The sequence below is a fragment of the Benincasa hispida genome, chromosome 12 (genome assembly GCF_027475165.1).
Source record: "Benincasa hispida cultivar pf3 chromosome 12, pf3_genome.v1.1, whole genome shotgun sequence".
Classification (NCBI taxonomy): Eukaryota; Viridiplantae; Streptophyta; class Magnoliopsida; order Cucurbitales; family Cucurbitaceae; genus Benincasa; species Benincasa hispida.
This window is the reverse complement of record NC_143489.1, coordinates 53,948,564-53,975,674: the sequence shown is the minus strand read 5'-3', so window position 1 is coordinate 53,975,674 and position 27,111 is coordinate 53,948,564. Positions and strand designations below refer to the sequence as shown.

Genomic DNA, 27,111 nt, shown 5'->3' with positions numbered 1-27,111 from the left:
AGTCAACCAAATATCCTGTCAAATGTATTGGGAAGACATGTAAGTGGAGCTTTCATATAGTCAAAATGGAAGAGTCTGATATATTCAAGATCACAAAGTACTGCAGTTCACACACATGTTCCATTGAAATTATGAATTACAATCATAGACAAACAACTACTATAGTTGTTGGTAAACTCATTAAAGATAAATTCACGAAAATAGAACATATTTATAAACCTTATCATATCATTGAGGATATGAAGAGAGATTAACATTATTTTTTAAAAATGAGTCATTTGACATTTTAGACAAAAAAAAAATTGGGTTATATGTACAAATTTTCCATAATTATTCCCTTCTCCCTCGCGAACTTCTCCTTTCCCTCTCGACCTGCTGCTCCTCCGTGAGCAAGGAAAACTGAACGGCGGGCTTCATCGGACGGCCACGACGTCGGGGCTTCAAACAGCGAACTATCGGACGGAGGTGGAGTTGCGTTTCGACGACTTAGACATCCTTCCAAACTCGGGTTCGAAACGGGGGTTTCTAAATTTTCGTTAAAAACCCATCTTCCATGTTCTATTACTAACCCAGACTTGCAGGCTTGCGGCTGATTTGCGGGTTGAAGTTGTTTTCTCGACTTGTAATCGCTATCCTAGTTGGTGGCAACTCTAGCCGCATAAATACTTGCAGTTGTAGTCTCCCTGTTTTTCCAAGAAACAAGTGCTTGCTGAACAATTTGCTTTGCAGCCGAACTTTTGCGGTAGGCTGTATTTGATAGTCTATCCATGGCCACAGAACCAATGCAGTCTACGTCTTCTCAAAAGAGAAGGCTAAAGAGAAAGAAAACCCAGAAAGACCCAGAATTGGAACGTCTCGACTCACTCCCGTGGAACTCCTCAATCCCTAGCGACGACACTTTATCTGCATTCATTGGTTCCAATGATCTGGAAGGAGGTTTGAACTTGTTTGTTCGTTCATCTGTATGCTCTGTTTGTGGCTTTTACTTTCTGCAGTCTTCAAATGTATGTATCTGATATCGTTTGTTTATTGTTTCATGATCTGAACATGTTGGTTCATCTTGTCAAGTTATTCTTCAGTTTATAGTTTTATTTTTCTTTTATAGGCAGTGCTGAGAAATAATTGGGATATGCATTTTTTGTTTTTATTGGCGTGACACAAATTTATTGATCTGAACGAGAATTGATGTTTCTGAGGTTTAAATGTTCGATTGGACCGATTAGTAATCGTTATGAATATTGCAATATACTATAGGTTTTCTTTCGCTTGAGGAGATCGACGAAGCTGAGTATGGCTTGGCGATTCCGGAACCTGGTACAATGAAACGCAAGTTGATATCAAACGCCAGTGGAAATTCAAGGAAAGGTGAGCAAAAAAATGTCGATAATTGTGGGGATGCATCACGAGATACTGATGATAGTATCAATAAGGAAGCGGTGGGACACAATGTGAATATGAAAACTAGCAAAAAAGGGAAAAAGGAGAAGAAAAAGAAGAAAAAGAAGAAGGTCATTCACGAAGTCCCAACGGCCGAGGAAGTTGTGACTGAAGATATAGGTGGCAGTGATAATGATGGGATTGAGACAGAGATTGGAGATGAAATGGACGATGACGATCATTTGGAAACGGAGAAGAAGCGACAGAAGAAAGAAAAAGAAACAAAGAACCATGGAATTGGTTAGTATTATTATCATATAAAATTTTGTTGGGCATAATATTCTTGGTTTTCTGTACAACATTTGATCATTAAATATTGTTATTATTATTTATTCATTGAATTTTTTAGTTGTTATGTATTGTTCAGGGAGGAAAAATATATTTATTTCATATTTGTGTTTTTGAGGTTAGAATTTGATCATTGATTATTTGACCTTTTTTTGGAAGAGAATGACTCCAATGAGAACATTTTTTTTTTTGGAGGAGGGAACAATACAAAAATGATGGGGAACAACCTAACTTCCATAGGTAGATTAAGATTACAAAAAAGATCTAGATAAGCGACTAAGGTAGAAAGACTAATCTTTAGAAGAGGGGAGCACTTACATCAGTCGATAGACAAAGCTCAATTTCCACAAACTATCAACAAAGATAAACTTATCATTTGAAAATCCAGTTATTCCTTTCTCCCCAAAGGTTCCAAAGAAAAATTCTATTCTTATCAAGCCATATAGTTGATTTTGTTTCTTAGGAAGGATGTGCCATAGAATTAGAGCTAGAAAGTTCATGACATTGTCAGGCATGCCTGTAGCAGTGTATCCTAGCCAATGACATTTAGCATTTCATTCCAGTATAGCACAAGTAGACAGTGATAACAAAGTTGGCATTGAGTTTCTGAATTTTCCCTGCATATAATTCACGAGCTTGGAGAGTAGGCTGTGTATGGCATTCAATTTTGTATTCTATCAATTATACTAATTGCTCGATGGCTAAGTTCCCAAACAAATGCTTTGATTTTTTAAAATATAATCTCTGTCGTGCATCCTCTAAAAAATAGTGAATTTAATAGGGGATGATTTGGAGGTAGATTTGTCTTCTCAAAAGATGGGGACAGTTAGCGATGTGGCAGAGTTGGCACTTTGCAAGTTCGTTGTTGACGAGGTTAACAAATTAAGGTTTATGGGCAGTTCATCAAGGATGTTTAAGTCTTGTGAGATTGGAGGGGAGGTGGGTTTGTCGGCTTGGATGGGGTGTGGTATATGTATGGACTAAATACATAATTGTCTCTATTAGAAGCCTAGATGAAGGTTGTGATGGTTCAGTTGGTTAGATGTAGAGTTTATGGAGCCCAACTTTAAGGAGGATTGCCCAATGTTCCATTGATTTGGCGAGGAGTTTAAACTAGTATTAAGGTTTTGAGGGAGGAAGAAATCTTGTGTTCACCAAGGATTTTCCAGAGTAAGCCACTCTTTTATTGTTTATTATTGTGATTTAGAGGAATCTTAGGGCCTGTCTAATTTTGTCTTATTTTTTGTGTCCAATGTCGTCACCCTATTCATTATGCCAATTGACCTTTCCCCAAATAGTTAAGTCATCTCTGTTTCCACATGCATATATTTACCATTTGCTATTTTTAGGCTCATCGACAATCGAAGTGATGGTCTTTTCGGTGGGTTTTCTGGTGGACCTAACTAGATTACAACTTTCAGTGAAGATGGTGAAAGGCTCAGTTCTAGTGATAAATTGGGGTAGTAGAATGGTAGCATGGATGAAATCTTGGTTATTGCTTTTGATTTTGATTTTGGCTTCTATCAAATCTATCCCTTGGAAATCGACAATCCCTCAAAACCACCACATATATTCCCATTAAGGTCCATGTTTGCAACTTTTATCTTCTTCTGGGCCTAGGTGTACCCTTATCAATTCTTGGTTAAACCTCTAAACTCTTCCATGGCTACATCATTTAGTCTCCTTCTAGCTTATAAGTATGAAATTCCATGCATCTTGCTATCTGATCCCACTATTCACTTGCCAACCCATACTTCTTCACATCTTTGAAGATGAATGGAATCTTGTCAATATTGATTCCTCTCCTAACGATTCATCCTCCCTAAAGGAGCCCTTTGGAGCATTTTCCACTAAAATCCCACTTTTCCAATCTCGTTGTAAATAGACCTCTCACCTTAAATGTGATTTGACTAGATTAATCTAGACATTTACAGTTCCTAAGAAAGCCAAGATTTTCTTATGGGTGCCACACTGTCCAATTTACCTATTTACTACCTATCTCTCTTTCAAGTTCCCTCAAAAGTGGCGGAATGGATTTGGAGCTTTAGACAGGAAAAAGGGGCCTTTGGAGAAAACTTATCAATGCTAAATTTGGTTATCGTTATTTTGACCTAAAATCATCTAGTCACCATCATGTCTCCTCCAAGAGCCCATGGATCTTCATTCAGAAACAATGGGACCTCATTTATAGCAACATTCAGTGTAATAATTGGGGATTTCACCTCCACAACCTTTTGGACTGACCTATGAATCGGTAATGGCCCCCCTTAAACAAAGCTTTCTTAAACTCTTTGCTATTCAGAATCTAAAGTTACATCCGTCAGCATAGTGTTGAACAGTGGGAAAGACTGCTGGGCGTTGACTTATGAAGGAATCTAAAGATGATGAAATTGTTAGATGAGCCTCCTTTCTGCAACTTATCTTTAGTATTTAGCTCCCTCACTGATCTGATAATTGGATTTGGAAGCATGGAAGCTTGACAATAGCGTCATCTTCTCCATAAAGTTGTTGATTTCCCACCTCTTATCTGTTCATCCCATGACTTTGAAGAGCCTATACAAAAAGTTATGGAAGCACCCTTGCTCTAAGAGGATGAAATTCCTTTTTGGGACTTAATCCATACTTGCGTCAATCATGGGTTCGATTCATGGTGGTACCTACCGAGGATTTAATATCCTACGAGTTTCCTTGACACTCAAATGTTGTAGGGTCAGGTGAGTTGTCTCGTGAGATTAGTCGAGGTGCACGTAAAGTGATCCGAACACTCACAGATCAGAAAAAACCATACTTGCCTCAACACTATGGGTAAGCTTCAAAAAAAGATGCCCATGGATCAATCTCTCTTGACGTTTCTTGGCATAATATAGTTTGATTTGCATATATTGACATATTACACATGACATAATTTGACATATTTCACATGACATAATTTGATTTTCATTTAGATAAAGAAATCAGGGATGAAGTTGAAAAGTATGCAGTTGATGAAACTGAATATTATGCATGGAATGAGTTGAGACTCCATCCTTTGCTTATGAAATCGATCTACAAACTTGGGTTTAAGGAACCGACAGCAATCCAGAAAGCTTGTATTCCAGCTGCTGCTTACCAGGGGAAGGTTAGCTTGTCTTTCTTTCGTTGCAAGGGTGGAAAATGGATCATATTTTGCCTGCCATTGAATTTTGCTTATGTGACAGGATGTTGTTGGTGCTGCTGAGACAGGATCTGGAAAAACACTAGCTTTTGGATTGCCAATCCTACAACGTTTCTTGGACGAACGAGAGAAATCTGGAAAGATGTCTGAAGAAAAAGGAGTAGATGCAAAAAGATATGCTCCCAGAAGTCTTCTACGGGCTCTAATTATTACTCCTACTAGAGAACTTGCTCTTCAGGTGATTTCTTTATTTGATACTCACACATGGCTAGAGGCCTAAACAAATATGTTTATAGAGGAGCATGCAGGAGACAAAACATGCTAGGATCGGTGATATTAGGATAAGAAATATTAGTGTTGGCAATTAGAGTTTAAGAAACTTTCCTACCTGATGTTCAAGGTCTCACAATGCCATTCTCGTTTTTGTTTGTTTATCAGTTCTTCTTGCAATGATATTTGTATTAATTGGGATGGCTTCATATCCTGTTCTTGGTCTGTTTCTTATTTGTATTCTTCTTTCACTTTTGTTCCTTTCTATTTTTTCATCACTGATTAGTTTGTTTCTTATTAGAAAGAAAAAACTACCTACTTAAGTTCCTTTTACGTTAAGATCTAATTCTATTTTATTTTGGTGTTTGTAGTATCAATTTTAAGTTCACAGATCCATAATGAAAAAACACAAACAAATTGTTAGTTCAACTTGTTTTATTTGGATTTTTGTATGTGTTGAATGTGGGGTTTAACTTCCTCTCTTTGGTCTTTCACTATCAGGTTACTGATCATCTCAAGGCAGTCGCAGTAGGTACAGATATCAGGGTGGTTCCAATTGTTGGTGGGATGTCCACTGAAAAGCAGGAAAGGCTTTTAAGGATGAGGCCAGAGGTTGTAGTTGGAACTCCAGGGCGGTTGTGGGAACTTATGTCAGGAGGAGAAAAGCATCTGGTTGAGGTGAGTGCTTCATGATATTTTGATTAAACTTGTCCATGTCTTCATTCTCCACTAATAAAAATTAAGAAGTCTAATTTTCTATTCCTCCTAACCATTTTGAGGCCACCATATATTATTTAAGCTCATTAATCAGGATACTTGTTTTGCAAACATCCTTCATCAACACTTTGCTTTACTTTCAAATGTTGTGGTTTATTTTTTTCGTATGATTTTCTTTTCCTGTGAAATTATCTCAATTATTTCCTTTTCTCCATTAGTCTTTAATATGTTGAGCACGAAACTTTTCTTAAGCACTTTGGAAATACCTTGTAAAGTAGGGGGTAGGCATAGTTGTAAAACTGCTCAGTCACCAGATTCTATTCTGGGTGATATTTAAATACCAACAACTTTGTTCTTTTCCTGTGATAAATGGGATGGTAATGTTGACGCTCTTCAACTTTTCTGTTTCAGTTGCAGACGTTGTCTTTCTTTGTGCTGGATGAGGCTGATAGGATGATAGAAAATGGACACTTTCGTGAGTTGCAGTCCATTATAGATATGCTTCCTGTGACCAATGGTTCTGCAGAAAATTTACAAAATGCAGAAAACTCTTTGACCACTCCAAGTTCTCAAAGAAAGAAAAGGCAAACACTTGTGTTTTCTGCTACATTGTCACTATCTTCTGATTTCCGTAAGAAACTAAAGCGTGGATCATTGAGACCTAATCAATCGGGGATTGATGGTTTTAATTCTATAGAGGCTCTATCTGAGAGAGCTGGGATAAGACCTAATGTTGCTATTATAAATCTGACAAACACATCAGTTTTGGCAAATAATCTTGAAGAATCATTTATAGAGTATGTATCTTTTTGTCTGATATCTAGCATTTTTTGTATTTCTTTTGTTCATATTATTATTATTTAAACCAGAAACAACTTCTCATTATTATAACAAAAATGAGTGAACGTTTAGGGAAAAAAAACTCCCATAGGGAGAGAAAAAGAAAAAGAAAAATTCAAAACAGCAAAGACATAAAAAAGGTAACTCTTCTGTTATTTCTATTGGATATTCCATTTGTATCATATACTTGCACAAGGAAGATTCAAAATGTTCCCCAATTGAACATATGTTAATATATTGACCCTATAAATGATGTTTTGTGATTGAGGAAGGCCAATCCCATTTACATCTTTTTGTAGCAGGGAGGCTCAAAATTTTCCTCATTTCTAATCTTTTTAACAACATCGATTTCCAGCTGAAGTACATGTTTATACATCTTATTGTAGCCTTATTGCATTATGATCTACATGACTTGGTTTTTATCTTTTAGCTAGTACTGAGTAGTGTATAGCACAGCTTTCCTAGTAATTGACATCTATCTCTTATACCCATTTTGTCCACAAGCTACAATCAGCTGCATGAGTCCTTGGCGTCCTTGCTTCCAAATTTTGTTAGCACATCATAATATCATTAATTGGACGCTTTTTTGTGCTAACGCTTATATGATGCTTTTGGTATGTCATACCATCGGTGATGGTTCTGCTTGTCATTTTGAGTTTCTTTGCATTGAGTAATCCTTCTCCAGTGGGGTTGAATCGTTACTGAATCATGACGTACTTGCAGATGCAGGGAAGAAGACAAAGATGCTTATTTGTATTACATTCTGTCTGTTTATGGACAAGGCCGCACTATTGTGTTCTGTACATCCATTGCTGCATTACGGCATATTGCTGCTTTATTATCCATTGTTGGTGTTAACGTCTTGACTCTTCATGCTCAAAGGCAGCAACGGGCACGCTTGAAGGTTAGCTTACTATTTAGACACCTTGTACTCTGTCATACAGTTTTTTCATATGTGGGGGTGTTGAGTTGGACAAGAATTCATACTATGAAAATTTCTTTCTATCATTTCATTTATTATTATTATTTTTAAAAGGAATAAGTGCGGCCTAGTGAAATTTACCATAGCAATTCCCTGGGAACTATAAAAGGAAAAAAAAAAAAAAAACTAATTGGAATGATTAAAAGAAAAAAAAGAGTATTATGACGGAAGTCAGTGGAGGAACAATAGCTCTGAATGGAAGATCTAAAAAAAATATTATCTTGGAGTGGATTTCCCCTTGTACCACCCTATAAACCTCTGGATTATTTATTTATTTATTCTTTTTTTATAAGACACATCAAAAAGGATATATTCAAAAAAGAAGAAAGAGAACAACCTAAGGGCCGGGGACAAGGAAGCCCCTTCCCGAAAAGATTACAACATGAGAGCCTGCCAATTCTTTTATTTACTTCAACCAAGACATTTTAGTATGTAGCTCTAATAGCATTGAACCAAACTGCCTTAGTTTTCCTTTTTTAAGGAAATTGATGCTAAGGCAAAATAAAAGAAGAAATTTGATACAACATTGGTGCATCATCATAGCTACAACCTCAGAGACTTTCTGTTTTTGTTTATACCAGGCAATTGACCGTTTCCGTGGAAATCATAATGGGATACTGATTGCCACTGATGTTGCGGCTCGAGGCCTTGATATTCCTGGTGTTCGAACTGTTGTCCACTATCAACTACCACATTCAGCTGAGGTTAGCAAGACACAAGTTGCCTTGTTTGAACTTTTTCTGTACAAGCGTTACTAAATGTTTAATTTGGAAATAGGTTTATGTTCATAGAAGTGGAAGAACAGCCAGAGCTTCTGCTGATGGATGCAGTATCGCATTGGTCTCAGCCAATGAAACTTCCAAATTTGCATCACTGTGCAAATCATTCTCTAAGGTAGCAGTTCTATAATGATTTTTTATTGTTCCTACAAACATTACCATGATTATTTCGCAGACTGTTCTCTCTTTTCTTGCCTTTCTCTGTCTGACTCGAGTTCTAAGAAAATAGTAGTTGCCAGTATGAGGCTCTTTAACTTTTTGTAGCCTTTTTGGATATATCAACAATAGCTGTAATGTCTTTTGAGCAATCCTCCTCATACATGCTTCATTTGCTTTTGTTCCATTAGGAAAGCTTCCAGCGGTTTCCTGTTGATAATTCATACATGCCAGAGGTTCTAAAACGTTTGTCACTTGCACGCCAGATCGACAAGATTCTGCGGAAGGAGTCCCAGGTAAATATAGGCATAATTCCATGCCTATTTATTGCTTACATATGGAAATTTGCATCCTAGCATTTCCTAATTTCATTCAGCTTGTTCCTTTTTGTGCTAATGCTAATTGGCTGTGATCTGTTTGTGCTTAGTTCTAATCCTAATATTACTCATCTTCACTTACTTTTTTGGTTGTTATGAGTTTAAAGCTATGTTGCTGATTTCTAGGAGAAGGCAAGTAAAACCTGGTTTGAGCGGAATGCAGAGCTAGTGGAATTAGTTCTGGACAACGATGACAGTGAAGAGGAGAGATTAAACAATTATAAGCAGAAGAAAGTTGGCTCCATTCATTTAAAGAAATTGCAACAGGTACTACCCACAATGGGTAATTTTACTTTAAATTAGGTAATATGGTGGCTATGTTAAATCCCACAGGTAATATCTTCCTTTTAATACTTATCACTAATTGCAGGAGCTCGAGAAGCTTCTTTCCCACCCTTTGCAACCAAAATCATTTTCACATCGATATTTGGCTGGTGTAAGTATCTACTAATATTGTTAAAAGTTCAGTCCTTAAGTTTTCTCCCTTTTCCCCCCTTTTTATTTTTATTGGATTAAGGAAACATCTTTTGTATACCCTTCAATGGGCCTTTTTGTAGCTTTGGATTTCTTTGAATATTTCATTCATCAATGAAATTGTTTCTTACAAAAAAAATTAAAGGGATTATCTTTTTGTGAAATGTTGTAATATGATAAGATACTTTGCATCTAGAGGAAAAGTTCCTCTAAGTAAATAAAGGAAGTGGGAGAAAGAAAATAACCACTATCTTTGCTATACGAACAACTTATCATAAAATATTTTGATCATGGATTACCCTGATTTTGTTGGTTGAAATATCCTTTTTTTTTTATCCGTACTAATGTACCGTTTTACCAGTCAATGGGTGCACGGATTTGAATAATTTCTGGTTTTCAGCTATTGATTAACTGCATTTGTTTTCTAACAACTTTTTGTAGTAAATTACACAATGACTGTGGTTCCTTCCTTGCTTGTCAGGCTGGGGTTTCACCTCTTCTGCAACATCAATTTGAAGAACTGGCCAAGCAGAACACATCTGTTCAGAATATGGAAGATGACAAAAGGAGGAAGTTGGCTGCTTTTGGTCAAGATCTTACAGAGCCACTTCAAGCACTTCGAACTGGTGGTCAACGGGTATCAAACACTTTCTAGTTGAAATGCATTTCCTAGAAAATCATTTTTCTTTAGTCTACGTGGTTGGTAGGGTTATTGAATCATCTATTAAGTCGAAATTTCAACTCTGTGTCCTTTGATAGGTACATATGGATGCAAAAGAGATGGCTGAAAAACGGAGGAAAATGGAGAACCTTAGGAGAAAGAAAAAAGAGGAGAAAAAACGTAAACTACTAAAATCTCTATTGAATGGACTCTTTGGGACCACCCCTTGGTGGTTTTCAAATTGTCATCTTTATATTTTCAGTTCTAAAGAATTTGTAGAATGTTGACAAATCTGCTCTCAGATACTTCATTTTGCAATTCTTTTCTTGCAGGCTTGCGTGATCAGCGGAGAAATAAACGGAAACAAATGAAAGGCAAGATTTAGAAAATTGATCCTTCTGGTAAACTGTGCATTAAAGTTTATAGAACTAATGAACAATGATACGATGTTCTTGTGTTAGTTTGAGTTATTAGGTCTAATTTTTTGGGTTAAATTTTGAACAAAAATTGCCGATTTTGGTACCTATAGGGGGGAAATCATAATTTTCAGCAGAGATGGGTAGATTGGCTATAATTTTATACCAATTTTGTGTAGATGGAAAACTGTTGGAATGTTAAAGGCATAGTTTTTAAGTGACATTTGAGGCAGATTTTGATCCTGCCTTTGATGGGGTTTGGATATTGTTGCCTTAGCAATTGTTTTCTAAATGAGTAATACTTTTGAGATACCAATGCAAATATTGGCAAATTTGAAGTCTTCTAAAACATCTCAAGGATGGAGAATGGAAGTCTGATTTCTTGTGTCTATTTAGGTCAAATTTAATAAATTTGCATAGTCAGCAGAAATTAAAAAGTTCGATTGCGAGTATACTTCAAGCATATCTTCTTCTTCTTCTTCTTCTTTTTATATATATATATATAATTTTGGGAAAAAAATCATTTTTACCCATACTTGAATAAGTGGTGAGATTGATACCCCTTTTACAATGAATTTCAAATATTGCATGTGAATTAAATAACAAATCACACAAAAATCAACCAACAAAACATTCAACTGTTAAAATTCAGAAATGAGAATTATTGAACGCTGCCAAAAAAGTATTAAACATGATTCGAAGAATCAAAACCACAAAAATAGTCGTCTTTATACAAATGGAGGTAAAAAGGTATTTTAAAATCTTGTATTATTGGGTGAAAATTGAGAATTTTATAGCATATATTATACAAATTGTCCAAACTTTGGAAAAGAGAAAGAAATCAATATAAAAATGAAATCACGAGACTACAGATAATCTATCACTTATCTTAAACTATGGTTATCTTACTAAACTATAAATGTAAAACAAGACATCATTTGTTTGTGCTGAGGATAAGGAATAGAAAGACAAACATTAAAATGACAAACAGCAATAACATAAACTAATAATAAGTGGGTGTAAAAGTACCATTATTTCTAAGTTTCCATTGAAGACATTACTTTTATGTATCCTCAAGTTGTCGGACAACTTGGTACTAGTTTTTAGATGAGGCATATGAAAAAAAAAAATTCTTTCTTTGCTTCCATCCTGATCAAATTAGAGATACTGTTAGGATGACTTCGTGGAGCACTATATCAAATTCGAGATTTTGATGAACAGTTAAAAGAGTCAGCCTTTTCCTAATATGTTGGACACAGTGCATGTGATCGAACAATAGAAGTTGGTTGATTAGCATGGTGATGATTTAATATTCTACGAGTTTCCTTGACATCCAAATGTTGTAGGGTTAGGCGGGTTGTCCCGTGAGACTAGTCGAGACGTAAGCTAGACCGGATACTCACGGATATAAAAAAAAAAAAAATCTAGTTGGTTAATATTTCATCTGTTTTCTCTACTTTTTGGCTTCTGTTCAGCTAAATGCATGAGTGGTGTCATAGCTACAGTAAATTCTATTGTATTTACCCTCTCTCCTTGATCCTTCTTGATTGGAACAGTTCTTGTAAGTAGCTTCCTTGGGAGAGGGCTTGCTCTTCCCCTGGCCCTTGGACGTTTACTCTTTTATATATATACACACACACAACAGATTTCTCATAAAAAGAAGAAAAAAAAGTCTCTCTACTCAATACATTGTTCAAAAAATAAAAAGAAAGAACTTCTAGAAAAGAATGTCTGAAATGAACTCTTGGATGATAGTTAAAAACCAATTCCCCTATTTATTACCCAGAAACATACATCATAAGTATAACTAAACTTGTCATGTATTTGCATATAAAAGTTCACAAAATAAAGTTTTAAGGTAAGATTTGGATTACTCTCCAATACTTTTACGGTGAAGACTCCACAAAGTTAACGTAATTATCTCTACCAAAAAATTCAACAAAAGGGTGTGACTAGGTTGTGCACATTAGCTTTGCCAAATGCAGAATTTGGTGTGAGATTTCCATGAAAATCCTCAAAATTCCACAGCAATCCATCCCATAATTGATGGTCCTCCATGGAAATTGCCTCGGGCAGAGACAACAAGAGGCCTCCTGGCTGGTCATGATCATCAGTTATTTGGGGATTGAAGTTACTGATCATACCAGTACAAGATTCTTGTCTTATTTGAGGCTGAGAACTGTTTATAGGTTCAGCCTTCATATCAGGTTGTTGGTTCAGTTGTTGCTGCTGTCTTAGGAGTTCTCCATGTTGTTGTTGTCGTAGGAGCTCCCAATATTGTTGTTGTTGTTGCTGCTGTTGATGATATTGATGCTTTCTTAGGAACTGAGTGTTAGGCTTTTCATTGCAGTTGGAAGTTACTTTTGCCTTTTTCTTGAAATGGGTCCTCCAATAGTTCTTGATTTCGTTATCTGTTCTTCCTGGCAAACTTCTAGCAATGGTAGACCACCTGAAGTATTTACAAATAAAATGTTTATTTCTTTTTAGCTGTTCATACTTTACAGAAGCTACCCAAAAGTTCTTGTTTTCCTATTTTCTGTTTTTGGTAAGAAATCGTACCCGACTCTTTTTGTTAAACTTTGGTTGCATCTTTAACACGAGGAAAAAGAAAAAGAGGGTTACCTGTTCCCCCATCTAGCATGAAGCTCTAGAATTATGCTCTCTTCATGTGGGGTTATCTGCCCTCTCTTTAGGTCTGGCCTCAGGTAGTTTACCCATCGCAACCTACAACTCTTCCCATTCCTTCTCAATCCTGATTGCACCAAAAGAACTTATAAGAGAGAGGTAGTTTGGCTTACAAGCTTAAGAAAATGAATGAAAAAGAGACAAATGAGGACCAAAATCTAGGAAAATGCCAAAGAAGGAGAGCGTAGGAAGGATGGAGGAGGGGAGAACGGATACTCAATTGTAAGGCGAATAGACAGAAATGACAATCCAAATCAAGAAAAAATTCCAAAGAGAAGTGTAGGGAAAGAGAGGGACAACAGATACTCAATTTAATGTGAGCAAACAGAATTCCCATACTCGAATAGAACGATAACTAGAAACTTTGGGAGGAATGTATGTTAACGTACTCAATGTTTCAATAAGTCGGCTTGATTTCAGTGACTGAATCTAAGACAAAAAAGGGCCTGTTTACCTGCAAGGTGAGCCACAGAGTTCCACCTTCCTTCACCATGAACTCTCACATATTCAACAAGCAGCCTATCTTCTTCAGCTGTCCAAGGCCCTTTCCTCCATCCTTCTGCCGCTACTTTGGCCCAACCAAAATGGTCTCCCATCATCATCATCATCATCCAGGTCTGCCTTTTTCTAATTTTATGCTTCGAAATATTATGCAAAGAATCTTAGATGTTCTCTCTCTCTTCCAGATTTCTATGGCATATTGGGTTAATGTTTGCTCCATATTTATATAGTCACTCATCATTTGAGAGTTTTTCTGATCCTTTCTACTGTTCAAGTTATAGTGATCATCATAATCTTTGAATGAAGATTATAAAATGGCATGTATGTCCTTGTCAATATTTTATTATGTATTGCTCTTTTCCCTTTTTTTGGAACTCCTTTTTGGGACTGTCTAATCTTATTCTTCATAATATTAAAATGACCCATTTGATTATTTTAACTAGTTTTCCATTATGCTTTTAGAAAAATATTATAAAGTGATGAGCTTGTAGTGGTCCAGATTATATGTAGATTCTCTCCCAATTTTTAACTAGAAAAGGGTTCTTTGGCCTTTTGAATAGACAGATTGCAAAATCTTTATTAGGAAAACTCAGTAGGATTTTTCAATATGAGAAAATGGTTCGGTGTAGGTTGTTTTCAGATCAACCTTTGGCTCAAGTAGAATTTATAAGTGTTCTTTTTAACGTGAGCGGAAAGAATGAACCTTTGATCTCTAGTTCGATAGTACAAGCTTATGTTTATTAAAATTTTAAGTCTGACAAACTATAAGTATACTTTTGTTTCTCAGGTATTGCTTGACAAACTGTACCAAAAACAGGTTTTCTTTGGGCCAAAAATCAATTTTAGGAATTGAGATTGTCGATATTTTTATCTATATTTTCACATTTTCATGGGTTTGATATCCGACATGAGGGATGAATCGATATTTTCATTATATCGTAGAAAAATACACGAAATATAATAATTAAACAACAAAATATCACTGGTGTATATGTAATATTTATAACAGATACGATAACTTGTTTAAAAATAATAAAGTATTTATTTAGACTTCGTTTGGTAACCATTTTGGTTTTGAAAATTAACCTTATGGAAATTGTTTTCATCTCTAAATTTCTTTTTTTGTAATCTAATTTAAAAAATCAAACCAAATTTTGAGTACTAAAAAAATAGCTTTTAAAAAGTAATTTTTTTTCCTAGAATTTGACCAAGAATTCAACCATTGTAGTTAAGAAAGATACAAATTATTATAAGAAATGTGGATGAAGTAGGCTTAATTTTAAAAAACAAAAACAAAAAATGAAATGGTTACCAAATGAGGTTTTATTAACTTAAATTTAGTTTTTGATTTTTTTTTTCAAAAATATCCATCAAAATTAAAATTTTATCGATTTTTCTATATAATTTTTTGTAAAATTAATATTTTGATGTTTTTGTTGATATCGACATTTTAAACTTTACTTGGCATAGTAAGAAGTATCATTAAGTACAAAAAACATATCATTCATAAATCTAAATGATGCAAAAATAATGCCATTTCTTTATACACGTAGAGAGAGTTATCCATAAGTTTACGATAAAGAAGAATAGTTTTATTTATTTTAAAAGTTAAGTCAACCATGAAAATCCATTAATATGGATTACAATTCGTACTCTATTTTCACATAAAGAACTCTTCTCTTGGTCTAGATCTATCGTTTCATCTTTTATCGGCTTAGTATGATAACTTTAAGTTATACTAATTACCAACCTTATATGGTTAAATTTATAGCTATTTTTTGAAAATTTAATATCTCGTTCTGGAATGCTATTTTTCGCATTTGCTTGAGGCGTCTCATAAGTTATCTCAAGAATAGATAGGGGAATTGATGACTAAATACACAAAAGGAAAGGACAAACCTCGGCGATGCCAAGGCATTAGGTGACATGAAAACTCCAATAATAATACTTATAATAATCAAAAATTAAAATAAACGATTTTTAAAATAATGGGAAAAAAAATCTTAGGGCCACGTAAACCCTTCTCCTTGATTAAAAAAAATACGTTTTAGTAATTAAAAAAAATATGTGAGTGGATGACCTTTTTAATATGAAAATTACTGCATATCCAATGGGATTTTGCCACCTGTTTGCTTAAGAAGAGATGACATGTGCAATATCCATTATATACTCTTTTAAATAGAATATTTTTATACCATTTTGAGACATTAAAATGAAGTCACTTGCACACATGGCTCTTTCTTATTTCTCATTTCTCAGTGTGAGAGGGAATGTTTTGGGTCGATTTTTCTGGAAAAATTTTGGTAGATAGAAAAAACGTCAAATTATTTATAAAAATAACAAAAAAAAAAATTGATATATACTGATAGATTTCAGTTTCTATAAATGATAGAAATTAGTAGACACTGATATACTTCTATTAGCCTCTATAAAGATTAAAATTTTATAATTTTGTGTAAATAGTTTTCATTTATTTATTTATTTTTTTGTCTTTTTTACATAGAACAATATATTTAAAAAAAAAATTAAAATTTTGATGTTTTTCCCTTTTCTAAATTTGAAAATGAACTGTTATAGATGTAGTATACTATTTTTTTGTTATTCTTATTTAAAAACCATATTACTCGCTTTGTTATTCTCTTGTTTTATAGATTTGTATTGAAAAAGACAAATCGAAAGTGAGAAGGTCCAAACGACTCTACTTCATTGATTCTTTCTCTCGAGAGATTCTAATTCATTAAAATATTTTTTATGCATTAACTTTAACATATTTTTATTATTTGATGATATTTTTAGACTTCTTACTGTGACATACTTCTAAAAATATCTCACACCAAAATCAAGTTCCTACTCTTCAAGGGATCTCTAGCTTTGAATAAAAAAAAGGTTACATTTCATTAAAAAATTAATTAAAAGAAAAGAAATTTAATAATATTCCAAGAGATTACCTTGGAGTTGCTTAAAGATCGTCTTCTAGCAAACGTGTTATGCATAAAATCATTACTATATGGAATTTCACCAACCATATCTATTTTAATATTCATGTGCCCTAGATCTCCTCCATTAACATTAATGTTAAATTAATTAATTAAATAAAATACAGTATATCTAAGATCCATTTGATAATATTATGCTTCATTTACAAACACTTTTTGAAGATCTATATTAAAAAAGGGTATATGGAGTATATAAATTTCGTTAATATGTATGAACTTAAAAAAAAAAAGAATCTTTGTCAAAATAAACATAAATTAATTATAGATGTTGAGTTACTAACCCGGGTTGGTTACTAAGCTAATTTTAAGTTGTTGAGTTAGTCGTTCACTTGTTAGACGAGTTGAAAAAATCTACCCGTTTTTTTTAGGACAGTGACGTAGAATGAAGATTTATACTTTCAACCTCAAAAAGAGATAAAATACATGTTATATCACCCTCTAAATTATGCTTATGTTTACTTTTTCGAGTTAATAATTATAAGGGTAGCGATCAATTCATTGACTTTTAAGATGGTAATTAGAACTTTATCTTTAGAGTAATGTTAGGATTGATAGCTATCTAGAACAATAAACTTATTGCAATTGACCATCATAATCTCTTTTAACAAAATTACAAAGATATTGCCTGAAAAAGAATTAAAAATATATATTATATCTTTCCATAGAAGGATATTAATGATCAACCTTTTAGTACGGACAAGGAAGAACAAAAGGATTTGCTCTAAAAAATTAATATAAAAGAACTTAGCAAAAGTTTGAAGTTGATTAACAGCTAAGCATTGGTTTTACATAATTAATTAAAAAGATGTCCTAGAATTCTTTTGATCATATTTTATTACATAAAAAAACTTTGTATTAAATTGTGTCTTTCTAGAGTTTCTGATTAGGATTGAAATTATGAGATATTGTGGGGTTAAATCAACCTTAAATTTTAGTATATAAAATAAAAAGAATCTCTTTTCTGTTTAATGGATATGATGTTCTTTGGGATTTAATGGGTTTCTATATCAACAATCATATACTAAAAATATTTGTTTAATTTCAATTTAATTTACATAGTTTGGTAGAATCTTACTAATTATATTTGTGTGGTTACTATATTGATCATTATTTGACTATGAGTTAGCATATTCTATTTGATTGTCTATGTTAAATGATTGTAATATATATAGGGTTTTGAGATTGTGTAAATTAAAAGTAGAGAAATTAAAAAAGAATGAGTCAAGAACACATTTTTTAAAAAAGAAGGTTAAAAATGATTTGTAATTGTTAAACAAAATTAAAAGTGATACATTTAAATGAGACTAAATTGAAACTTTTAAAACTAAAAAAAAAAAAAAAGAAGAAGAAAAATTGAGATGAAGTTTTTGTAAATTAAGTTAAAGAAGTGGAGTTTTTATAAAAATGAAACATTGATACTATTTGAAAATGATTTTTTTCTTTTAAGTATAACGAAGAGAAAAATTGACATTTGAGTCTTCGATTTCATGATAAATAATATATCAATTACTATTGAATTATATTCGGTTTGACTATTTAAAAATGATTTTAAATTGTTAAGATATATTATTTATTATACTTATAAAATTAAAAGTTTGATCTAAAAGTAAAATATTGTAACAACTCTTTTATTTAAGTAAAATAAAAGAGTTATCAGCTGTATTCGGTTGTTTTTAGGTATTATATATATTGACTTAAAGGTAAAGGAACATGATCAAACTTTCAACCTCCAACCTCAAAGAAAGATTTTACGTCAATCATGTTAATTAAAAAAAAAAAAAAATCTAAAGAGAAGGAGAGATTACCATCAATTTAAATCTTTCTATTAGGATTGTATTTTAAAATCATTAATATATAATTATTACATGTACATAACATTCCATTAAATGTACCTACATAAATTTATTTGATAATTTTATTGGCATTGGGGTAGAATTTCGGGATATAATTAATTTATTTATTTAGACAATTTTAAGCTGATTTTAAATGAAAGTAAGCAAAAATAACTATAAATCATTGACATATAGTCTAAATTAACTTACTTATGAAAGTTCTAGAGTTTAAATTGATATTTTACCATTTTGATTGATACAATCCTGAACTTTGAAAAGTATAAATTGATTTTTCTTAAATCATCGATTGACTCAAAAACTTAAGTTGGTGGATAAAGGTAAGTAAATTTAATTATATATTACAGACCTCTCTGGACTACCGACTCTGATATCATCTTAAATTACTGATTGACCAAAAAATTTAAGCTAATGGGTGAAGATAAATTTTTTGTTTAGTTGTAAGTGGTAATCCATGAAGATTTTGAAGATTTTTACACACTTGTGATGAAAGTATTAATGTTGAAATTGGAAAATAAGGTATATATGTTACTATCAAAGCACTTTTGATAATTAAGAACCAATTAGTGTGTATTAAATTTAATTAATATTTAAAGTTAGGTTTATAACATAAATCACATGGGGTGGCCCAATTGGACATTATTGGGAGACTTTTCTAATGGAGTTGACCATTGCTGTCAAGGAGGGTTAAAAGTTATGAAAAATATCATCAGAAAACATTGCATCTAGTCTTCCATATATATATTTTTATATATTTATTAACTAAGATGATTTCTTTGACCTAGTTTGTAATTGAAGGAAAATAGCCTTTTGTTTTAGTTATTAGTAATTTACAAATTATATGATAATTTCAACCTTCAACTATAATGCAATTAAAACATAATAAATTTTAAATGGTTTAAATATTATTTTAGTATCTATATTTTTTATTTTGATTTATTTTGATCTATAATCATTATTCTCTCCAAAATAGTCATGACTTTCGTACAAATAAGGGACAAAAAAGGCTCCATATAACCATAGGGAGTTGCCTTCACCTTCATTGACTCACATCAAGTAGAATTACCACAAACCCAACACCCACCCCTTTTCAATAGGATGCATATCCATATACATGAGCGATGAAGTCCGATGTACCGAACGGACTTAACAACAAAGTCCTAGAACTAACATAATCATAACTTATTGTAATTGAACCAGAGTGAACACATAGATAATCAATAATCCACTCATATCAAAATGCAACGAAAGGAAGAGACTCATGATTGTAAAACTTATCGAACCCTCAAATAGTCCATGCCCAAACACAAGCAAAAGCAAACTCATCCGACCATAGTTGTATGAATTTGTCCACCCATAATCTTCTATCAAAACAATAAAAGTCAATTTGACGCCAAGCCGAAATTTGAGGCATTTACAAATTTTCATAATCCGATCACAATTAAATAACGAGAATATTTACATTCAATAAGAACGAGATTATTGGTGATTCATTTCTTAATATTGTTACTTGTTTCTAATGTTAATCCAAATTAATATTGGCATTCAAGAAGAGCACGCAAGAATACAAACATTATTCATATGAAATCTACAAATTTCCAATTAATTAGTAAATGTCTTAATCGATTAAGTTCTATTCAGACTATATGTTGTCACATTTTTATGTTATTAAGAATGCTATTTGACTCTTTGTGCAATTATAAATATATTTTTTATAATAAATATATATGAACTTTGAATTGTAACATCTGATGTCAAGAACACATTAACCAACTGAACTATGCTTACGTTAACATGTAATTATACACGTTGGACAACTTTTTTGGTACAACAAGTGGTGTATGAAAATTTAAACCTTCAACCTCAAAGAAAGATTATATATCGAATATGCTCAATTTGTGTTCGATGTAATATTATTATCTTCTATCCAGAATTTAATGGCTTTTAGGTAAAGCTAAAGAACCTTTATGAACTAAACTAAAGAATGTATTTTTAGTCAATTTTAATAATCATTTGATTAGGGTTTATCCAAATAATGCTGAAAAACACACGCTTTTGGTAGGCAGAGTATATATGATATCATGATATTTCTCTCTCTCTATAAATAATCAAATGATCTTTTTCCTTATTAAATAATTTTAATATAATGTCATCACCCACTTGTTATTCAATGCCTTTTACCCTAAGTTTTTATTTTAGGTTAAATATGGTCGTTTTGTACAATTTTTAGAATTTCTTCGAAGTTTCAAATTTATCTTTTTATGTATTAAGAATTCATTAATAAATAACAAAAAATAATTTTCTATTGAGATTTGAAAGTTTTTCTATTTTCAACTTAATGAGATGGTATGTTAATTCATAAAATGAGGTCAAAGATATGAAGGTTTGAAGTTTCTATCTTAAATAAAAGACTATATATATATATATATATATATATATATATATATATAACAGTTACTATTGAGCTATACTTACGTTGTAATATAATAATGTTATCTTGCTATTTCATTATACAATAAGGTAGATTAAAATTTAGGCAAATATGCTTTATTATCCCATATTTAAGTTGGATAATTTAAGGGAAAAAAATTGGTTCCTATTGTTTATAAAATAGTTTCGTTAATCTCTTTTTATACTTCATCTTTTTATTATTGTACCATCGTGTAGTTTTATAGATAAATATATATATGAAATGACGTTTATGGATTGTTTGGAATGATGAGTTGAGTTCATATGTCCGTGGAGTTTATATGTCTGTGAAGTTCATATATCTGTGTTTTGGGTACAAAATTGTTTTGTCTGAGTTATGAAGTTTGTATTTGAGGTGTTGAGTTGAGTTCATATGTCAGTGATATCTGATGCAGTTAATTTTTCTAACATAAATAATCTGTTCTCATGGTCATTATTTTTGTTCAAACTTTTATATTCAATTATTCTACATATCTTTTCTTTTCTTTTCCTTTTTTAATAAACTATGGATTGCATTTTATTTTATTTTTTTAAAGTTAAACATGTATTGGTGGGAGTTTTGGAGAATCGAGTGGTTTAGGCTTTACCTTTGGATCATGCAATTCAAATTATTTTTCTTTTTAAATTTAAGCAATCATTTTACAAATTTGTACATGTAACGTTTCTATTTAAGTTGGAAAAAATTATATTGGATTCATTGAAACAAAACAATTTTAGATTTATATATTAAGTAGAGTATCCTCAAAATGTAATAATTGGGCTATAATGAACCTATTAACGGATAAGTTTACATGGTTTGTACAAAAAATATGTAACAAATAACCACATTCGTGGCCCAGTTATATGATATGAAAAAAAAGTTATATATGATATTGGCCAACAAATAGTCAAGTCCACTTACAATAATAATAATAATAATTATTATTATTATTATATAAACGTCCATCCATATCCTCTATTTGATAGATATGTTTGACAACTTCCTTCCGCCTCCTTAACTCCATTTCATATTTATCTTTTTGTCATGATTCAAGCTTCTTTTTGAATTAATTTAGAAAAAAAATATTTTTTCAGAGTCATTTTTATTTAAACACTTTTGTTAAAGTTGTTTAAAAATAAAAACACTCATGTTTTTTGCAACTATTTCTCAAAAGTATTTTTATAAGTGGTTGTTATATGTTAAAAATAATTTTATTAATGTTAAATTACTATAAAGGACAACTATAAAATATTATGAACCAATAATTTAAACCAATGGTCGTTGGAGTAAGTGAAGGTGACTGCGAATGGTGGTGATCAAAAGTCACTAGAGGTGGCGTCGGAGATGATGGCCCTAGTGGCATCGAGAGCATCAATGGTGATGAGGGTCGAGTGCACAGTTACCATGTTAATTAGTAGACATAGATATAAAAAATGAGTGACATACAAAATTGAGCCTCAAATATTGAGTTGGATTTTTAATCTAACTTATAGCAACTCATACCCACATCCCATATATTCGTATCGGTTTAGAGGGAGATTTAGGAAATTTGGAGTGGGTATTTAGAAAATTTCCTTACTTAGGTGACCTAATTTACTTTTGCAATTTTTTTTTTGTCAATTCTTATTAAATATCATATCACTTAATTTAAGTTGATCCTCAACCAATTTTCACGTTTCTTAACATTGAGGATATAATTGAAAAATGTAATATTAACGCACTCATATAATCTTTCAAGAGATCAAATAAAGGAAAAAACTTCGAAAATATTAGAGAATATAAATATATATTAGCCAAAAACTTTGTACCATCAAATTATGAATAGAAGAAAATAATATTGCTAAAGGAACATTTATCCATTGGAAAAGATTACCTCAAAAAGGTGAAATTGAGCTACAATGTGTGCATAAAAAAATAAACAAACAAAAAGAGTTGTAACACTCTAAAATCTTTAACAATAATTTTAGTACATAACACAATAAACCTATGACATATGTTTTTTTTTTTTAATAAACACTAATAAAACCAACTTTAGTTAAAATAAGTCGATAATAATATTGTACAACAAGATTTTCTTGACATAGATACATTTCTTATATTTAGTATATATTCTCGACTAAGTGGTCAGAAGTTCGTATATACCTACTTTTTCTTAACATAATAAATTAACAAATAAAAAGGAAAAAAAAAAAGGTAAATAGGAAATAATTGTGAAACTTAGATTCCGTTTAGTAATTATTTTGTTTTTTGTTTTTGTTTTCGAGAAGTAAGCTTATAGACACTACTTTCACCTCTAAATTTCTTCATTTATTATCTACTTTCTACCATTAATTTAAAAAACTAAGTCAAATTTTGAGAACTAAAAAAATATATACTAAATTTTTGTTTTTAGAATTTGGCTAATAATTTAGCCACTGTTTCTTAAATTTCAAAAACAAAAACAAAAAACGAAACGATGACGTTAATAATTTGTTAGGTGGGTTTGTTTCGCTTTCATGGGAAAAAGAATATCATAATACAGAAATTAATGCTTTAATTAATTGCAAATTTTGTCGATCAAAAAAAGAAAGTCATTTTTGTAATTTAAAAATAATTTGCCAAACCCCACTAGGTTTACTCCTTTGACCTCTCCAAGGGACATTGTTTTATTTTATTTTATTTTTTACTTTCAATTGATTTATTTAATAGAATAATAGGGATTTGTACGGGTCAATAATTAATTTGGACTTTCAGTGTTGGGTTCCATTTTAAAAATAATTTAGACGGTTTTGTTTTCAATGGTAATTTTTAAGACTGTGATGAAATTACTGTAAATATTTAAAAATTTGTAAAAGAAACCAAAAGGACTATTTTTAAAACAATTTTTTAACGACCTCTAACAATTTTATTAAACGTGCAATAGAAGGGAAAAAAACTTACTTTTTTGTTATTTTTTTCCTCAGAGTTTTTCACACAACATTGAGAATATAAAATAATAGTTAAGTTTTTTTTTAAAAAAAAAACCATTTCTCCCTCGATTTGAAGGTTTAGTATCTCCTCTTCGTAATTGTTGTACTTAAAAGATTTCTAACTTTTCAATTTCATGATTAATACGTTTTAAAGTAAATTGTCTAATAAGTCATTTTCAATTTCACGTTTATTAAGTTTTCAATTAAAATATTGAATAAGTCTTGAACGTTTTAATTTTATGTTTATTTGATATTTAACAAAATTTGTATATGTAATTGACACAAAATTGACGGTTCACATTTAGGGATCTTATTTTTGAATTATATGATAAGACTATAAATTGTAGGGAAAAAATGTCAAATGTGGTAGGTACCTATTACAACAGGAAAGTTCATTAGACATTTCTAAACTTTAATGCCTATTAAACACAAAATAAAAAATTTACGGATAAATTATTCAATACTTATTAAAATTCAAGTAATTATTAAACATCATCCTAAATATTCATGAGTTAAAAGTAAAAGTATAATTACAACGAAAGAAAACATTAAATTATGTATTTTGGGATAAATCTCAATTATATCTCTAAAAAGTTTCATTTTAACTTTTAAACTTCAAAATTTTTCTGATATTTTTTTATTAAAGACTGAAAATTTGTTATTTCGACTCAAAAAAGATAATATTTCATTAATTTAAAATGGATTTTTATTTTAAATTAACGTAGTATATTTCAAATGAAGACGAAAAAAACATTTCAAGTGTATATTTCAAAACATAATTTTTCAAAATTTAGAAACACAATTCAAAATTCTCTCAAAATTTAAGATTATTATGAATAATTTTAAAGAAAAAAAAAATCCACACAAATATATATATATATGTGCACCGTCCAAAAAAGTGGACACGTTTTTAGCTGGGTCAACGGTAATGGTCAAACAAAAGTCAACTATCTTATGACCATCAACACCGAATCCGACTCCAAATATAGGTTATTTTAGATTAAAATAAATTCGTACGTACATAATTTCACTTTATTTTATACATTTACTCAATCCATATCGTTGACCCAAAAAAAAAAAAAATCAACAATAAAACAATAAAATAAAATAAATATATTACAATTTTAGTTTCAAATTTTCTAAGTTTATGTTTAATACATCTCAAAACTTTAAAATTATATAATAAGTTACTAAGATTTTCAATATTGTGCCAAATAGGTCTTTAAATTTTAGAAATTGTATAATAAATTCTTGAGCTTTTAATTTAAATTTTTGTATGGATGATCATTTCATGGACACCTTGATGTTTAATGACCTACCTCCACAAACCAATAAAATCTAACCTTATGCTTACGTCATAGTGCACTACTAACGTTTTAAGTTCTATCGTGTTAGGGACGACCCTCCCAACTCGATGTTGGTGTATCCCTAGCCCGATGAGGTGGGCTAGCATGATGGAACTTTTTCTTACGCTTTTTCCACTCAGCCTCGTCTTAGAGATGTCTCTCCTACTCCAATGATTTTTGTGCAACCCTATAGCGATTTTAAAAGATAGCATGATGTCTAAATTAAACCGAATAAAGAATACTAATCAAGTTTTCGTAATTTTGACCGATGTACATGTGTATTTTTCTTTCTGCTTCTTCTCTTCGCTCTTTTTAGTCATTTCACCCAAGCGTCTCCTTTCTAAGAACCTTCGGCTGTGGACCTCTCTTTAATACAATGGATATTTTGATTTCATATTATTCTGTTCTTCATATTTCAATGTTTTCATCTGTGGTATCCCTCTATTAATAGAAATCTCATTTTTCATCTGCAATACATGTGTTGTGCAAAATCATGTGTCCTTTGTTAGATGTTTCACGTTTGTTTGGATGAAAGTAGTGTGAGGTGGTTCTTGCGGTGGTCATATTTTAGGGCACAACCATTGAGTTAATTAAATCTTGATCCTTAATATTCCCTAAGTTACTCACATATATGGTATGATAATTGTTTGGATGAATTGGAGGTAATATATGATACTGATTTTCAAATATAGGATAGAAGATGAGTTCCTTGCCTATATTACGAATCTGTCGCATGTGAACTAGGTGGTGCAGGACAAACTTTCGTCAACACAGTTGGACATGTTTAGGTGAACCATATTTGGGTGTTTAGTTGACTTGGACATGGTTATCAATAGTCTTCTTGTCTATCAGACAAAGAGAGGTGATTGATGATCGGTTAGACATCATGAATTTTGATATAGGTGGGAAGGTTGTCAAATTCTATAGGGAAAACTTCTTACTCATTACCGGATTATGGCCGTCCCCGGATGCTAGTTCAAACATTCCATCGAATGTAGACACTAGTTATCTACGAGACATATAATTAAAAAAAATAAACACCATGCGATTGAAGGATTGAAGGAATCGAATTCCCAATGCGGAAACGATTGATCGCCTCTGTGTCAATGAATTAGTTTTTGGTATGAAATTTAAAACAGAGAAAGCACATAACCATGCTTTCTAATTGAATAAGTGAGAGGAAAGGGAGATAAAAAATTTACCCTTGAAGAAAAACACTGTTCATGTTTCCTCTCTCGGAATCACGAACTTCTTTGTATCACAAACACTTCTTCATGAACATAGCAAAAGAAAATATCTCTTGGACACCACCACAAATGACTTCCTTCCTATTTTCAAAGTGAATCAAGAAGGAGTTGTGGGCTCTTCTTGATAATTTTGGTAGGGGAGAAGGGAGTAAAACTTTTGAGAGAATTTCACAGAGACCAAGGAGTTCAACTGAGTATCACATCTATCTTTCTTCAACTATGTTTGTAATCCTCTATATGAGAGAGATGAGAGGAGTTATTTTCATAACTCACTTCATTATCTAAAATAACTCCCGAGGGAGTTGTTTTACCTTTAACTAATAATTAAACAAACTTATATAATATAACCCATAGTTTATATATATCATATATAATATAAACCAATTTTATATTCTTTTATATAACCTATAGTCTTAATATGAATCATCTTCGTTTTAATTTTAACCTATAGTTTTATATGAATCTCATTTATATAATTAATATTTGAATCATATTCAAATATTTATCTCTCTCATGAAACTTTATATTATAATGTATC

At 31.5% G+C, this 27,111-nt stretch overlaps 2 protein-coding genes across 5 annotated transcripts; one reads left to right on the top strand and one right to left on the bottom strand.

Moving 5' to 3' along the window:
• Nucleotides 1-335: 335 nt before the first annotated feature.
• LOC120067093 (P-loop containing nucleoside triphosphate hydrolases superfamily protein) lies at nucleotides 336-10,867 on the top strand. 4 transcript variants are annotated; one of them, XM_039018494.2, is made up of 16 exons: nucleotides 336-508; nucleotides 582-936; nucleotides 1,255-1,677; nucleotides 4,671-4,843; nucleotides 4,923-5,117; nucleotides 5,651-5,827; nucleotides 6,278-6,663; nucleotides 7,430-7,610; nucleotides 8,270-8,392; nucleotides 8,466-8,582; nucleotides 8,815-8,919; nucleotides 9,127-9,267; nucleotides 9,371-9,436; nucleotides 9,956-10,111; nucleotides 10,234-10,315; nucleotides 10,468-10,867. In XM_039018494.2, the coding sequence occupies exons 2-16, from the start codon at nucleotides 768-770 to the stop codon at nucleotides 10,518-10,520; spliced, it is 2,547 nt and encodes an 848-aa protein (XP_038874422.1). In that variant the 5' UTR covers nucleotides 336-508; nucleotides 582-767; the 3' UTR covers nucleotides 10,521-10,867. The 4 variants fall into 4 exon arrangements, with proteins under 4 accessions (XP_038874422.1, XP_038874423.1, XP_090164595.1 ...); XM_090308470.1 differs by having other exon boundaries at nucleotides 337-508; nucleotides 6,278-6,450; XM_039018495.2 differs by having other exon boundaries at nucleotides 336-936; nucleotides 6,278-6,450.
• Nucleotides 10,868-12,300: 1,433 nt separating this feature from the next.
• LOC120067094 (uncharacterized) lies at nucleotides 12,301-14,056 on the bottom strand. Its single transcript, XM_039018496.2, has 3 exons — nucleotides 13,691-14,056; nucleotides 13,174-13,303; nucleotides 12,301-13,000 (listed from the first exon to the last, which is right to left on the bottom strand). Exons 1-3 carry the CDS (start codon nucleotides 13,845-13,847, stop codon nucleotides 12,487-12,489), a joined length of 801 nt encoding a protein of 266 aa, XP_038874424.1. The 5' UTR covers nucleotides 13,848-14,056; the 3' UTR covers nucleotides 12,301-12,486.
• Between the last annotated feature and the right edge of the window lie 13,055 nt (nucleotides 14,057-27,111).